Source organism: Lepidochelys olivacea (assembly GCF_965140295.1).
Source record: "Lepidochelys olivacea isolate rLepOli2 genome assembly, chromosome: 14".
Taxonomy (NCBI): domain Eukaryota; kingdom Metazoa; phylum Chordata; order Testudines; family Cheloniidae; genus Lepidochelys; species Lepidochelys olivacea.
Genome location: NC_140424.1, coordinates 43686507 through 43698622, shown reverse-complemented (window position 1 = coordinate 43698622; position 12116 = coordinate 43686507). Strand labels below are relative to the sequence as shown.

At 51.4% G+C, this 12116-nt stretch overlaps 1 protein-coding gene and 1 long non-coding RNA gene across 3 annotated transcripts; both read left to right on the top strand.

Annotated features, from left to right (window-relative positions):
* Positions 1-3401: 3401 nt before the first annotated feature.
* LOC311530535 lies at positions 3402-11911 on the top strand. The gene is made up of 2 exons (XR_014714023.1): positions 3402-4223; positions 8974-11911. It is a non-coding gene; the product is annotated as an uncharacterized lncRNA (long non-coding RNA).
* Positions 4671-11911, top strand: LOC311530534 (protein NYNRIN-like). 2 transcript variants are annotated; one of them, XM_084647262.1, is made up of 2 exons: positions 4671-9021; positions 9411-11911. In XM_084647262.1, the coding sequence occupies exon 1, from the start codon at positions 5947-5949 to the stop codon at positions 8047-8049; it is 2103 nt and encodes a 700-aa protein (XP_084503388.1). In that variant the 5' UTR covers positions 4671-5946; the 3' UTR covers positions 8050-9021; positions 9411-11911. The 2 variants fall into 2 exon arrangements, with proteins under 2 accessions (XP_084503388.1, XP_084503387.1); XM_084647261.1 differs by having other exon boundaries at positions 4671-9083.
* Positions 11912-12116: the final 205 nt, after the last annotated feature.

The following is a 12116-nucleotide window of genomic DNA, read 5'->3' as shown; positions in this document are numbered from 1 at the left end:
AGTATAGGTCTCCCCAGTGCCGTACGCAGAGATTAAATCATCTTCCAGCTCCTGCTCACTTCGCCCTTCTTTATACATCCAAGGAGCACCCGTTTGGCCACAGCATCACCCTGGGACTTCACATTCAGCTGTTTGTCCATTATAACCCCTAAATTTTTTTCTGGGTCATTGCTTTAGAGGAGACAGTCCTCCGTTCCATAGGTCTGACCTGCATTCTTTGGTCCTACATGTCCAACTTTGAGTTTGGCTGCCTAAACGTACGTTTTGTTTGAATGGGCCTCGCTCGCCACACTAACGAGACTGCTCCTCAACAGTAATTACTGTTCCACGAGTCTCTGTGTCTTCCACAAATGGCTGCAGCAAAGGATTTTAGATTTCTTTCCAGATCGTTGATGAAGATGTGGAATCGCCTCAGGCCTAACTAGGAACACTTCCATGGGCGGCGGGTGAAGCTTCCCATGGAGGAGGCTAGCTCCCTGTCTCACCTCTTTTGCCCATGGCCCCATCCTCGCTCCACCCCAGGCCCCATCCCCACTCTGTCCCAGGTCCTTCCCCCTTCCCCACTTGGCTCCCTCCCCATTCAGCCCCCACCCCCCACTCTCCACGTCCCTCCTCTCCTCCACGGAGGAGGGGGGTGAGGAGGGGTGCAGCGAGTGGCAGATCTCACTGGGGAGGAGGGTGGAGGAGAGGCACAAGGAGGGACTCAGCCAAGCAGTGGTGGGTGGTGGGGGCATTGGGGAAGGGGCACATGAGGGAGGGGACGAGGCAGAGCATGGACAGAGCCACCATGGCCCAGGCATCCAGCAGCAGGACAGCCGTGGCTCCACCAAGGAAGGCTTAGCCTCCTCTAGCCTTTTATACCTGCCACCCGTGAACACCTCCATTCAATGATATTCCCCTTTGACAACTGCTTTTTGAAAGCCATCAGTTAACCTGGAAGCACGTATTTTATTAATGTTGCGTCATGCTAGATTTGTATTGACACTGGGCCAGAGTCAAGCTTCCAGGTCCGTGGATGCAGGTCCGCTGGGCCAGCTTGTTTATCATGGCTAGAGATTACTCTCCCCAGAGTGAAGGCTAGTTCACTAGGAGGTTCTTTGTTCTTTACAGGATAAAGCCTGTTCCTGGTGGTTTATCTGAGTGGGTCTGGTCTGAGGTGGACACACACTGACACACAACGCAGAGCACACAAGGGAGCCTCGGGCCCGGTTCCCTAAAGTTGTGTAAAAAGTCACAAGGCAGGCCAGGCTTCCCTTCTCTTGAACAACCTCATACTGAGTCAGTGAACGTGGATGGGGGGCTACACATGCATGCTGAAAGATGCCAGGCACATGCATGGATGTTACCAGATGCAAAAGCCATGAATGGATGCTGTGAAATGCTAGGACCATGCATGGATGTAATGAGTGGTGAAGACCATGCTTGGAGGATGTGACATGCAAGGACTGTGATAAGGATATGGCCTCACTAAGCATGACCATGGCATCTTCCCTTCATTACACTTAGAATTAATTTGCCCTTCCATGGCTTGCATCGTTCATGTGTGACCACTGCACACTTGCCTGGAGGCAAACAGTGGGAGAATCTTCAACCCAACTCTTGTGGGTTGGCCAAATTTCCATCTGGTGCCTCAATTTAAAGTGTCCATCTTTGATAACTAGGCCCATATGGAAAGAGTGGGAGATTCAGAAAGATGAACATGGTCAGAGAGACAGAGAAAGAGACAGAGAAGGCTGCATTCGCTTCTGCAGTGCGGACCACATCCAGGTGGACTTCAATTTTCTAACAGGAATAAGGAACAGGTAGATCTTGCCGTGAATCTTGCTTCACATAAATGGCGCCTATATCCTATGGTGACAGGTGAGTTAGAAATGGAGATAAAAGATACAATAAAACACAAACACTAGAATCAGAGCGATAGAGTCAGGACACCTGGGTTCTATTTTCGACTCCCCCACTGAGTCAGGTAAGCCGTCGAAACTCAGTGTTCCTCATTTAACTCATCTGGGGCTCACGCTAGCCCGCCTTGCAAAACAAGCCTTGGTTCTCGGCTGGAAAGAGCAGAGCAGGAACAATGGTTTGGTTTCTGTCTCTCAGATCTGTGACTGCAGACTTGGAGACCACAGCCTCCGTGCTAATTTGCCTGCTGTGGTCTCTGAGGTTTCCGAAGTCTGTATGAAGTCTTTAAGAGAGGTTCACTCTCACAGCCCTGAACACAGTCCCTGTAATACAGCAGATCTCCAAAGCACAAGCCATTCCTCGGTGCCCTCCCCCTGCCTTTCTCAAACAGGGAGTGTCCAACATGGTGGCTCGCAATTTCATACAAGCAGGATTTTCTTTCCCAGCTTAAGGGGGGTCAGATTTTGAGTCCAACCTCATGGGCAGCAGGTGTCAAAGGCCAGGGCAGGCTAAGCCTCCCCTGACCCAGGCCATGGCCCTGCCCATGTTCCGCCCCAAGGCCCTGCCCTCTCTTCCTCCCCTTCTACTCTGAAGCTAACAGGGGCTCACTCAGCTCCAGCTGGTGGCCCGGGATGGCACTGGGGGGTCAGCCAGCACCGCTGGGGCAGGCAGGCTGAGGGTCTGCCAGCTGTGGTGGGCTGGGGGATGGGAACTGGGGCTCTGGCGGGCAGAGGGGGCGAGCTAGTCTCCCCAAAGCGGGGGGTTCACCCATGGCCAATGTCCAACCTCCAACCTCCACCACAACACTCCACGTAATAAATAACCCATCTCCTGATTCTTTCATTGACAATTAGAAGTTGCTCTGAGGTCTTCGAATCAATTGAGTAAGAGCTTTTTGAGGTGGTGAATTTTAGAGACAGGAAACAGACGAGTTAGAGCAAATGGCTCATTTTCATCACAGCCAGGAGGTTAGCAGTGGAGATATCTGCTATCTAAGGGACTTATCTTTCCCCCGTCTCTGTAATATCTGAGCAGCTCACCGTCTTTAATGTATTGCCTCTCACAATGCCCCTGGGAAGCAAGAAAGTGCAGTGATCCCCATTGTACAAGTGGGGAACTGAGTGAGGCTAAGAAACATGCCCAGAGTCATACAGGGGATCTGTGTCCGAGCACAGACTTGACCCTTGGTCATTCAAGTCGTAGGCTAGTGCCTCAGAGTATGTCTACGCTGTACACTAAGCCCAGTCTCTGAATCAGGTTTGAGCCCAAGCCCCCATTTCTTGTCCACACACAAATCAATCTGACTTGAGTCAGCAAGCACACAGGACCCGGGTCCTAAGACCCAACTCTGGGGGTGGATCAGGGCTGAGTCCCAAAGCAACTCAGGTCTAAGCCCAGTCCTTCTGCAGTGTGGATGCAGCTCAAGCCACATACCTAAGTTAGAAAGCCTGCATGATGCAGAATGGATGAGTTAGTATGGTTCAGGTACCCAGTATGTTGTTGGGGACACTGGGGCATGTCCACCAGGTAACTCGAGGGGATGGAAAACCACGAGTGTCGATGAAGCCCCCTCGCACTAGGCCCAGGTGTCCTTGGCCCCCCCCCTTGCCTGGAGGCACTCGCAGCAGTTATGCGTACGAGGCCCAAGTGTCCTTGGCCCCCCCCACCTGGAGGCACTCGCAGCAGTTATGCTGAGGATCTGCAACAGTATGCTGCAGAGTCAGACTGCCTGAAACTAAGCAAGGCCAAACAGGGCAGATATGGAAGAACAATGCTGAATAAAGCTGCTTTATGTATAGTTTAACAAATGATACAGAGAATCAGGGAACTAGCTGGGAACTGGATTGGCTGGCTATACGGATACTTGGAGCAGCTTGCTATTGGATAAGTATGCTGGGAAAAAGGATGTATAAAAGCCCGTGTAACTTCCTGCTCTGTGTGCAGGATTTGAGATTCTATTCTCCCTGTACCTTTTTGCAGCTGCAAATAAACTTTTCTGCTTCTCCACCCCGTTGTGATGATTGGGTGACGCACACCGCGTAGCGAACCAACCCCAGCTGTTGTTTAGCCTCTCAGCACTGGGTGCCAGCAACAGCTTTTGGCGTCCCTGGGTGGGCGACGAGGCTGCGATTTAGCCTTGCCCGGACCCCTCCTGGAGGTCGAGGATTGCGGCGAGAACCGACGCCCAGCGCGCACCGGTGAGTTCATCGGGGGCCTCAGAGGAGACGCGATTTGATCGACCCCGGAGGGCACAACGGTGCAACGCACTCATATAGTGGAGAAGCAGCTGTGGGCGACAGTGGGGAACCGGTCCCTTGGCTAAGGTAGGAACCTTTTGAAATCCGGATTGTATGCTCTGTTGGAACCTGGGGACGCCCAGAGTTACCCTGTAGGTATGGGACAGGGACAGAGCTCGGGGGTTAGGGCACGGTGTACGCCCCTAGAATGCATTCTAGCAAACTGGAAGGTATTTGGTGCGGATCCGATGACTAAGACACAATTTAAATGATTCTGTACAGTTGACTGGCCTCAATATCAACTAGAGGACCAGGAGTGGTGGCCACCAGGAGGGTCAATTAATTACAACACGATCCTTCCGTTACTCCTGTTCTGTCAGAGAACAAGGAAATGGAATGAACATATGTATGCGCATTTGTTTCTGACTTTATGTACTCGACCAGATATTTTACAGCACTGTAATCTGACTCCGACTGGTTCGGTAGCAGCTAATGTTAGTCCCCAAACCCCCACCCCCACCCCCACTGTAATGGCAGAGCCGGTGTCCCCTTCTGCCCCTACACCCACACCTTGTAAGTCCCCAACGGTTGGCCTATACCCCTTAATCACCGCAACTAAAGTCGCCCGGTCTGGATCGGACAGGCGTCCGGCCATGACTATGCAGGTCTATACTCATGTGCCCTTTAATCCTGTGGATTTGGCTGCTTTCAAAGCACAAGCAGGGGAGTTTTCCACCAACCCAAGCAGGTTTATATCAGTCTTTGAGGGGTGCCTCAGTAGTCACAAGCCGGACTGGGATGATTGTAACATCCTCCTACGAACCCTATTGTCTGAGGTTGAAAGACAACAGGTTGTGTCCAAGGCAAGGGAGGAGACGCAGAAACGGTATGACCGGGATCGTATTAATGTCCCTGACCCGGATGCACAAGTCCCCCGAGCAGAATCCAGGTGGGATCCAAATGATCATGGGGATATGACCCGCCTTACCTCCTATAAGGAGTTGCTTTTGCATGGACTCCGTCACTCGGCTGTCCGACATAATAATTGGGCAAAGCCATATGAAGTAATGCAGGATTTAAAAGAAAGCCCAGGGGTTTCTACAGCGTATTCGGGACACAATTCGACAGAACACTAATGCAGACCCCGATAATCAGGCAACTGAGTCAATTATTAAGGGAATTTTTACAAGCAGAGCAGCCCCTGATATTAAGAGAAAGTTACAAAAAAAGGAGGATTTAATGGGCATGACCATGGCACAAATCTTAGAGACTGCAAACCGAGCTTATAGTCTGAGAGAGACAGAGAAGGAGAGAAAGCAAGTGAGACTAATGGTAACAGCGGTACAGGCCGGCACTAAGGGAAGTGGCCGGGGAGGAAGGAGCCGTGGACACGAACGTCCAGGCTCACAGGAGAGACGACTGGGTTGCAACCAGTGTGCCTTGTGTTGCCAAGAGGGACACTGGAAAAATGAGTGCCCAAAGAGGAAAGAAAAGGGGGGTGCCTCTATGATGGCGATGGCGGAGCAGGAATAGGGGTGTCAGGGGAGACGGACCACGCTACCCCCGGAACCCCGAGTAAAGATGCGGGTGGGAAGCTCAGAAATAGATTTTTTAGTGGACTCTGGAGCGGCACGAACAGCAACTTTGCTGGACAGTGTTGGCCCAGGGATTTAAAAACTCCCCCACCCTCTTTGGCCAGGCTCTGGTCAGGGACCTAGAGGAGTGGGATAATGAGGAGGCTCTCCTTCTGCAGTATGTAGATGATTTGTTAATTGCCACTGTGGGCCAAACCCCCTGTCTTAAAGCCACCATGAGCCTCCTGAATTTTATTGGACTCCGGGGATATCGGGTAGCACGGAGTAAGGCTCAAATTGCCCTCCCAGAGGTACAGTACCTCGGGTTTCACATTCGGCAAGGGGAGCGTCAGCTTTCAAGCGAAAGAAAGGAAGCTATCTGTCAAGTTCCTATCCCAAGTAATCGTAGGCGGCTCAGGGCATTTCTGGGTATGGCAGGCTTTTGCAGGATATGGATCCCAGAGTTTGGACTGTGGGCTAAACCCCTGTATGACTGTGTAAAAGGAGCAGATCATGACCCCTTTTATTGGACCCCAGAGGCTGACAGGGCATTTAAAATCCTGAAAAGAAAATTGATGGAAGCCCCGGCTCTGGGCCTGCCAGATCTCTCTAAGCCATTTCAGTTGTATGTATGTGAACGAAAGGGGGTGGCCCTAGGAGTGCTCACACAGTTGTTAGGAGCATGGAGACGTCCCGTGGCTTATTTTTCTAAGCAACTGGATCAGGTTGCAAAGGGTTGGCCGGCATGTTTACCGGTGGTCGCAGCTACTGCCCTATTGCTTGAGGAAGCCGAGAAGCTAACATTGGGAGGGGTTATGCAAATCTATACTCCCCATATGGTCCGAGCCTTATTGGATGCAAAGGGAGGGCTTTGGCTCACCCAGGCTCGGATTGCTCGGTACCAGGCTAAGCTGTTAGAGAACTCTGAAGTCACCCTACAGCCTTGCCCCTCCCTTAACACAGCCACTCTCTTGCCAGAAACAGAGGAACAGAAACATGACTGTTTAGAGATCATAGATGTCCAGTACTCCAGCCGTCCGGATTTAAAGGATGTACCTCTCCCAAATGCAGATTATGAGTGGTACACTGATGGTAGCAGTACTGTAATAGATGGGCAAAGGAGGGCGGGTTATGCTGTTGTGACCCTCCATGACACTGTGGAAGCTGAAGGTTTGCCTGCTGGGACCTCTGCCCAGCTTGCCGAACTGATAGCCCTGACCCGTGCACTTGAACTGTCAAAAGGAAAGCGGGTCAACATTTTTACTGATTCAAAGTATGCTTTTGGTGTGCTGCATGCTCATGCTGGCCTATGGAAGCAAAGGGGAATGCTGACAGCCCAGGGCTCCCCAGTCAAGTATGGGCCCCAAATCCTCCAGCTCCTAGAAGCTGTACAACTCCCCTCGGAAGTGGCGGTGGTACACTGTAAAGCCCATCAAAGGGAGGATCAAGATGTGGCCAGAGGTAACGCCCGGGCAGATAGAGAGGCTAAGCATGCTGCCATCCTGCCATCCCCTCAGGCTGAGAACGCCCATATGCATGCCCTTATCCCATCAGGAGGGGAGCTTCCAACCTCTCAGTACTCTGGGGAGGAGAGACAGCTAACTGACAAACTCAGTCTCCGGGAAAAGGAGGGATGGCTCCATTCCCCAGAAGGGAAGGTCCTCTTACCAAAGGGCCTAATCCGGCCAGTGCTGCAGAAACTACATCAAACCACTCATGCTGGCAGGGAAGCACTTATCCAGCTAATGGGAAAATACTTTATCACTTCCGGACTCCGACCCCTGGCTGCCCAGGTACAGGCGGACTGCTTAGTCTGCCAAAAGAATAACCCCCGACCGGGACATCCTGTGCCACCAGCTGCCCTAGAACCCACTCCAGGCCCCGGACAAGTGTGGCAAATAGACTTTACTGAGTTTCCCTGGACCCAAGGGTTCACATATCTCCTTGTCATAGTGGATCGGTTCAGCGGATGGCCAGAAGCCTTCCCATGCCGTAACTGCACTGCCAGGACAGTGGCCCTCAAGTTTGTTAAGGAGATCATTCCTCGCTTTGGACTCCCCCTGTGGATGGAATCTGACAACGGGACACACTTCACGTCAAAAATCATGCAAAGCATCTCACATGCCTTACAGATCCCCTGGAAACTCCATACGCCCTGGAGACCGCAAGCCAGTGGGGTAGTGGAGCGGACCAATCAGACCCTTAAACGGCATCTCTCAAAAGTGTGCCAAGAAGCCTCACTGCGATGGCCTGATGCTTTGCCCCTCGTCCTACTCCGTATCCGCGTTCTCCCAAAGGGTAGATTAGGATTTAGTCCCTTTGAAATTATGTTTGTGTAACCCTTCTGCCCGTCAGAGTTGGCAGCAACAAGGGCCGGGTTCAATATCTAGGGGATCCATTCCAATAACACAATGCAAACCGGCTTGAGCCCCCACCCAGTGACCTGGGACAAATATATACCACCCCCGCTGGGCGCCTCCAAGAGGCAATACTTCCCCTCTCGCAAGCACATAGTCTGAGTGTAGCAAAAACCCTTTTAATAACAGAGAGAAACAATGTGGCATTATGTTGGGGAAACACCACCAACAGGATTCATAACCCATGAACAAAAAACCCACCCCAAGCAAATTGGGGCATGCCCCTTTCCCTTTGGTTCTTGAGTCCAGCAACCCCAAATCACCCAAAGTCCGAAAAGTCCAATGACCCAAAAGTCTCTGCCCCTGGTCAGGGCAGCCCCAGAGTTCGAAAGTTTATCTGCGGAGCTTTACCTCCCAACCTGGGTGGAGATGGGACGGGGGTAAGAGGCACCTTACATGATCTGAAGCTGAGCACCCCACAGCTCCATAGGCCTCCGCTCCGCCAGCCGCCCCACAAACTCCTTCGCTCAGCTCTGCTTCGCGGCCCACAAGTAGCTCCCGCAGTCCCACGACCTGCTCCACCAGCCTGTCCACAAGGCACTCCAGCCGTCCCGCAAACTGCTCCACGCTATATCTTCAGGCTCCCCCACTGCTTAACACAACGCTCAGCGATTTCAGCTCTTAGTCAGTTCAGCTCTTTGGTGAATTCAGCTTGTAGTAGGGACGCCTCAGTGCTGGTGCATCATGAGCCCAAAGTGAGCTCAGCAGCCTGTAACTAGACTCCTAATGAAATCAAAATTAGCTCTGATATTCCACAGTGAAGAGAGGAGGAAGTGCAGTTAGCATGTAAGGCCCTCACACCACCAAGTATTAATACTTGTCCCCAACCTCTCTCTCAATTCACAGAGTTTTGGAACCCATGACCCTTGCCTAGCGAGTGCTACTTAGGTGATGGTGAGTCCCTCCATCATAACAAAAGGCCAAGTACAGTTCCAAGCACAGTTCCCATAATCAGGGTAATAACCATTTATTCTTCCTGCCCCAATAACAGAGACACTGGGGATCCCACAGCAGCCAAAGTGACCATTTGGGCAGCTATGGCCTCATTCTAAGGTGGGGTGCGTGTGCCTATGCAAATGAGATCGGCCCCTGAAGTTCTTTTCCACAACTTGCCACACCTCGCCACCAGATGTCAGGGTGGAGCTCATCCTGACACTGTTTACATCTGGAAGTGCATGGCCTATGAATGGCACCCCGGTTCTGTCAGGGGAATGGGAGTTGGGTAATGGTTTTTTGTCACAGTATATGTGTTCCCTGTCTGCTGTTCTCTTGTCTCTTCACAGGTATACCAAGGATTCCCAACCTCTCCCCTTGGACTCTCCCGTCCACTCCTTACAGCCCGGTGACTCCGTGCTTGTTCGTACCTGGAAAGACGAGCCTCTCCAGGAAAAGTGGAAAGGACCCTATACCGTCCTGCTGATCTCCCATACAGCGACAAAGATTGAGGGACACAAGAACTGGATCCATCACTCTCGTCTGAAGGCAGTACCCGCCCCCTCGTCAGCAGAACAGTGGACCGTCCAACCTGCTGACTCCTCATCTAGTGATGATCTCGGGCTAAAGCTACTGTTTAAAAGACACAAATAGCGGGCACCTTAATGCTAAAATGGGCCCACCCAGGAACTGGAGACCCTGGGTTGGGAAGACTCTGGTGATAATTAATTGGGTAACATTGTTATTCTCTGTATTGGTATTTCCAAACTGTGCATATCGGGAGCATAACTCCTTTGTTTCGCTTGCGCACCATGTTGCTAATTTAACAAACCAGACTGATTGCTGGGTATGTGCTCCGACTCCACTGTCCCCCAAAACGGGAATGCCCCTTGACATGCTGCCCCTGACCCTAGCAGAATTAGCTGCCACCAAAGAGCAGGAAAGAACGGACTCGCCGTTCTGGAACAAGACCTCTTTACAGCAAGCCACCTATCAGGACCAGGTGTATTCAGTTGCAGTACTCACTGAGGGAGTGTTATATTTTACCCGAAACCAATCTGATCACGATGGGCGTCCTGTGGGAAAGAGCTCCTGTGTTACTACACAGTGGGCTGATGGGTATTGGATATAGACCAAAAGGGGAGGCCAGCAGTGTGGATGTAATGGTTCCTCCACTTTTAGGGAAACTCTTACAAATAATCTTACCACAAAAGAAAGGTTTGGAAATATAACTTGCCGTCCAGTTAATATCTCCAATGTAGCAAGCCAATGGTGGGTTTGTAGTGGTCCCTTTGGCGAGTGTAATTTGAACGGCACAAATTAGAAACGCCCCCACTTGTACCCAATCAGGAGGATGGGATGCCCCCTTAGGGGCATATGAACGGTTTGGAAAAGCAGCCAAAGCAGCCTTAAATAGCCCAGGAATACCCTTAAGAAACAGTCCTTACTGGGCCCTACAGGGTCATTATTTTGTATGTGGCCGAAAGCCTTACAAGGTGCTGCCAGCCAACTGGACAGGTAGCTGTTATATAGCTCATGGAGTTCCTCATCTTTCCATAACTGCCACACTGCCCAAAGGAAAGATTAGAAATGCCCAAGACACCTCTGTTGAGTCACGAGAAAAGACCCTGCGGCGACTGACTACGGCCTTGGAGGGCTATATGAAGAATTCCCTCACAACCGAGAAGCTGGTAGGGTGCTCTGTACTGGGAATAGCGCCACTGTTTACCGGGCCAGCCCTGGCATGCATAGGCCGCTATACTGTAAGGCTGCAAATGGTACTTGAGAAAGCGGCCTTAGCATTAGAGGACTCGGTTAGTGATTTAGGGTCAGCAGTAAAAACGTTAAATAAAGAGGTACAGCAGCTCAGGACGTTTTCCCTCCAAAACAGGCTGGCTTTGGACTATCTCTTGGCATCCCAAAGAGGGCTTTGTGCCCTCGTCGGGCCCCGATGTTGTGTATCTGTAAATGATAGCAGTTATGAGATCTATGAGAAGGTGGTACAGGCTGAGGCCCATGCCCAAGCCGGAGCACAGGTTGCCTATACTGCCCCCGAGAGCGATTGGTTGCAAACCTTGTTTTCAGGCTGGGGTTTGTCGTCTTGGCTTGGTGGTTTATTTAGCCTGCTGTTGAAACTTCTCTTTCCTGTATTGCTTGTATTACTGGTATTATGCTGTGCAGTCTCATGTGTTAGGGCCCTTTTGCAAAAGTTAATAAGTCATTCTCTTCAGGGCTATCACAAAGTGCTTATGCAAAGTCCTATTGTAAAAAAATAAATAGCCTCAGAGCCAAGGTTGTTAAGTGTTCTCAAAGGAGGGAGTTGTTGGGGATACTGGGGCATGGCCACTAGGTAACTCGAGGGGATGGAAGACCACGAGTGTCGATGAAGCCCCCTCGCACTAGGCCCAGGTGTCCTTGCCCCCCCCCTTGCCTGGAGGCACTCGCAGCAGTTATGCGTACGAGGCCCAAGTGTCCTTGCCCCCCCCCCCCCCCCCCCGGCCTGGAGGCACTCGCAGCAGTTATGCTGAGGATCTGCAACAATATGTTGCAGAGTCAGACTGCCTGAAACTAAGCAAGGCCGAACAGGGCAGATATGGAAGAACAATGCTGAACAATACAAGAACAATACAGCTTTATGTACGGTTTAAGAAATGATACAGAGAACAAGGAAACTAGCTGGGAACTGGATTGGCTGACTATATGGATACTTAGGGCAGCTTGCTATTGGATAGGTATGCTGGGAAAAAGGATGTATAAAAGCCTGTGTAACTTCCTGCTCTGGGTGCAGGATTTGAGATTCTAATCTCCCTGTACCTTTTTGCAGCTGCAAATAAACTTGTATGCTTCTCCACCCCGTTGTGATGATTGGGTGAAGCACACTGGGTCGCGAACCAACCCCAGCTGTTGTTTAGCCTCTCGGCACTGGGTGCCGGCAACAATGTCTACACTGCAATGTAAGACGGGAGCACGAACTCAGGCTCAAGCCTAACCCCCCTTCCGTCTACACACAAATAGCACCAACCTAGGACTCAGGTCCAAGGTCTCTGGGCCCCACA

Coding starts and splice junctions, on each gene's coding strand:
- LOC311530534 (XM_084647262.1), top strand. CDS start 5,947: ATGAGCCTCCTGAATTTTATTGGACTCCGGGGATATCGGGTAGCACGG.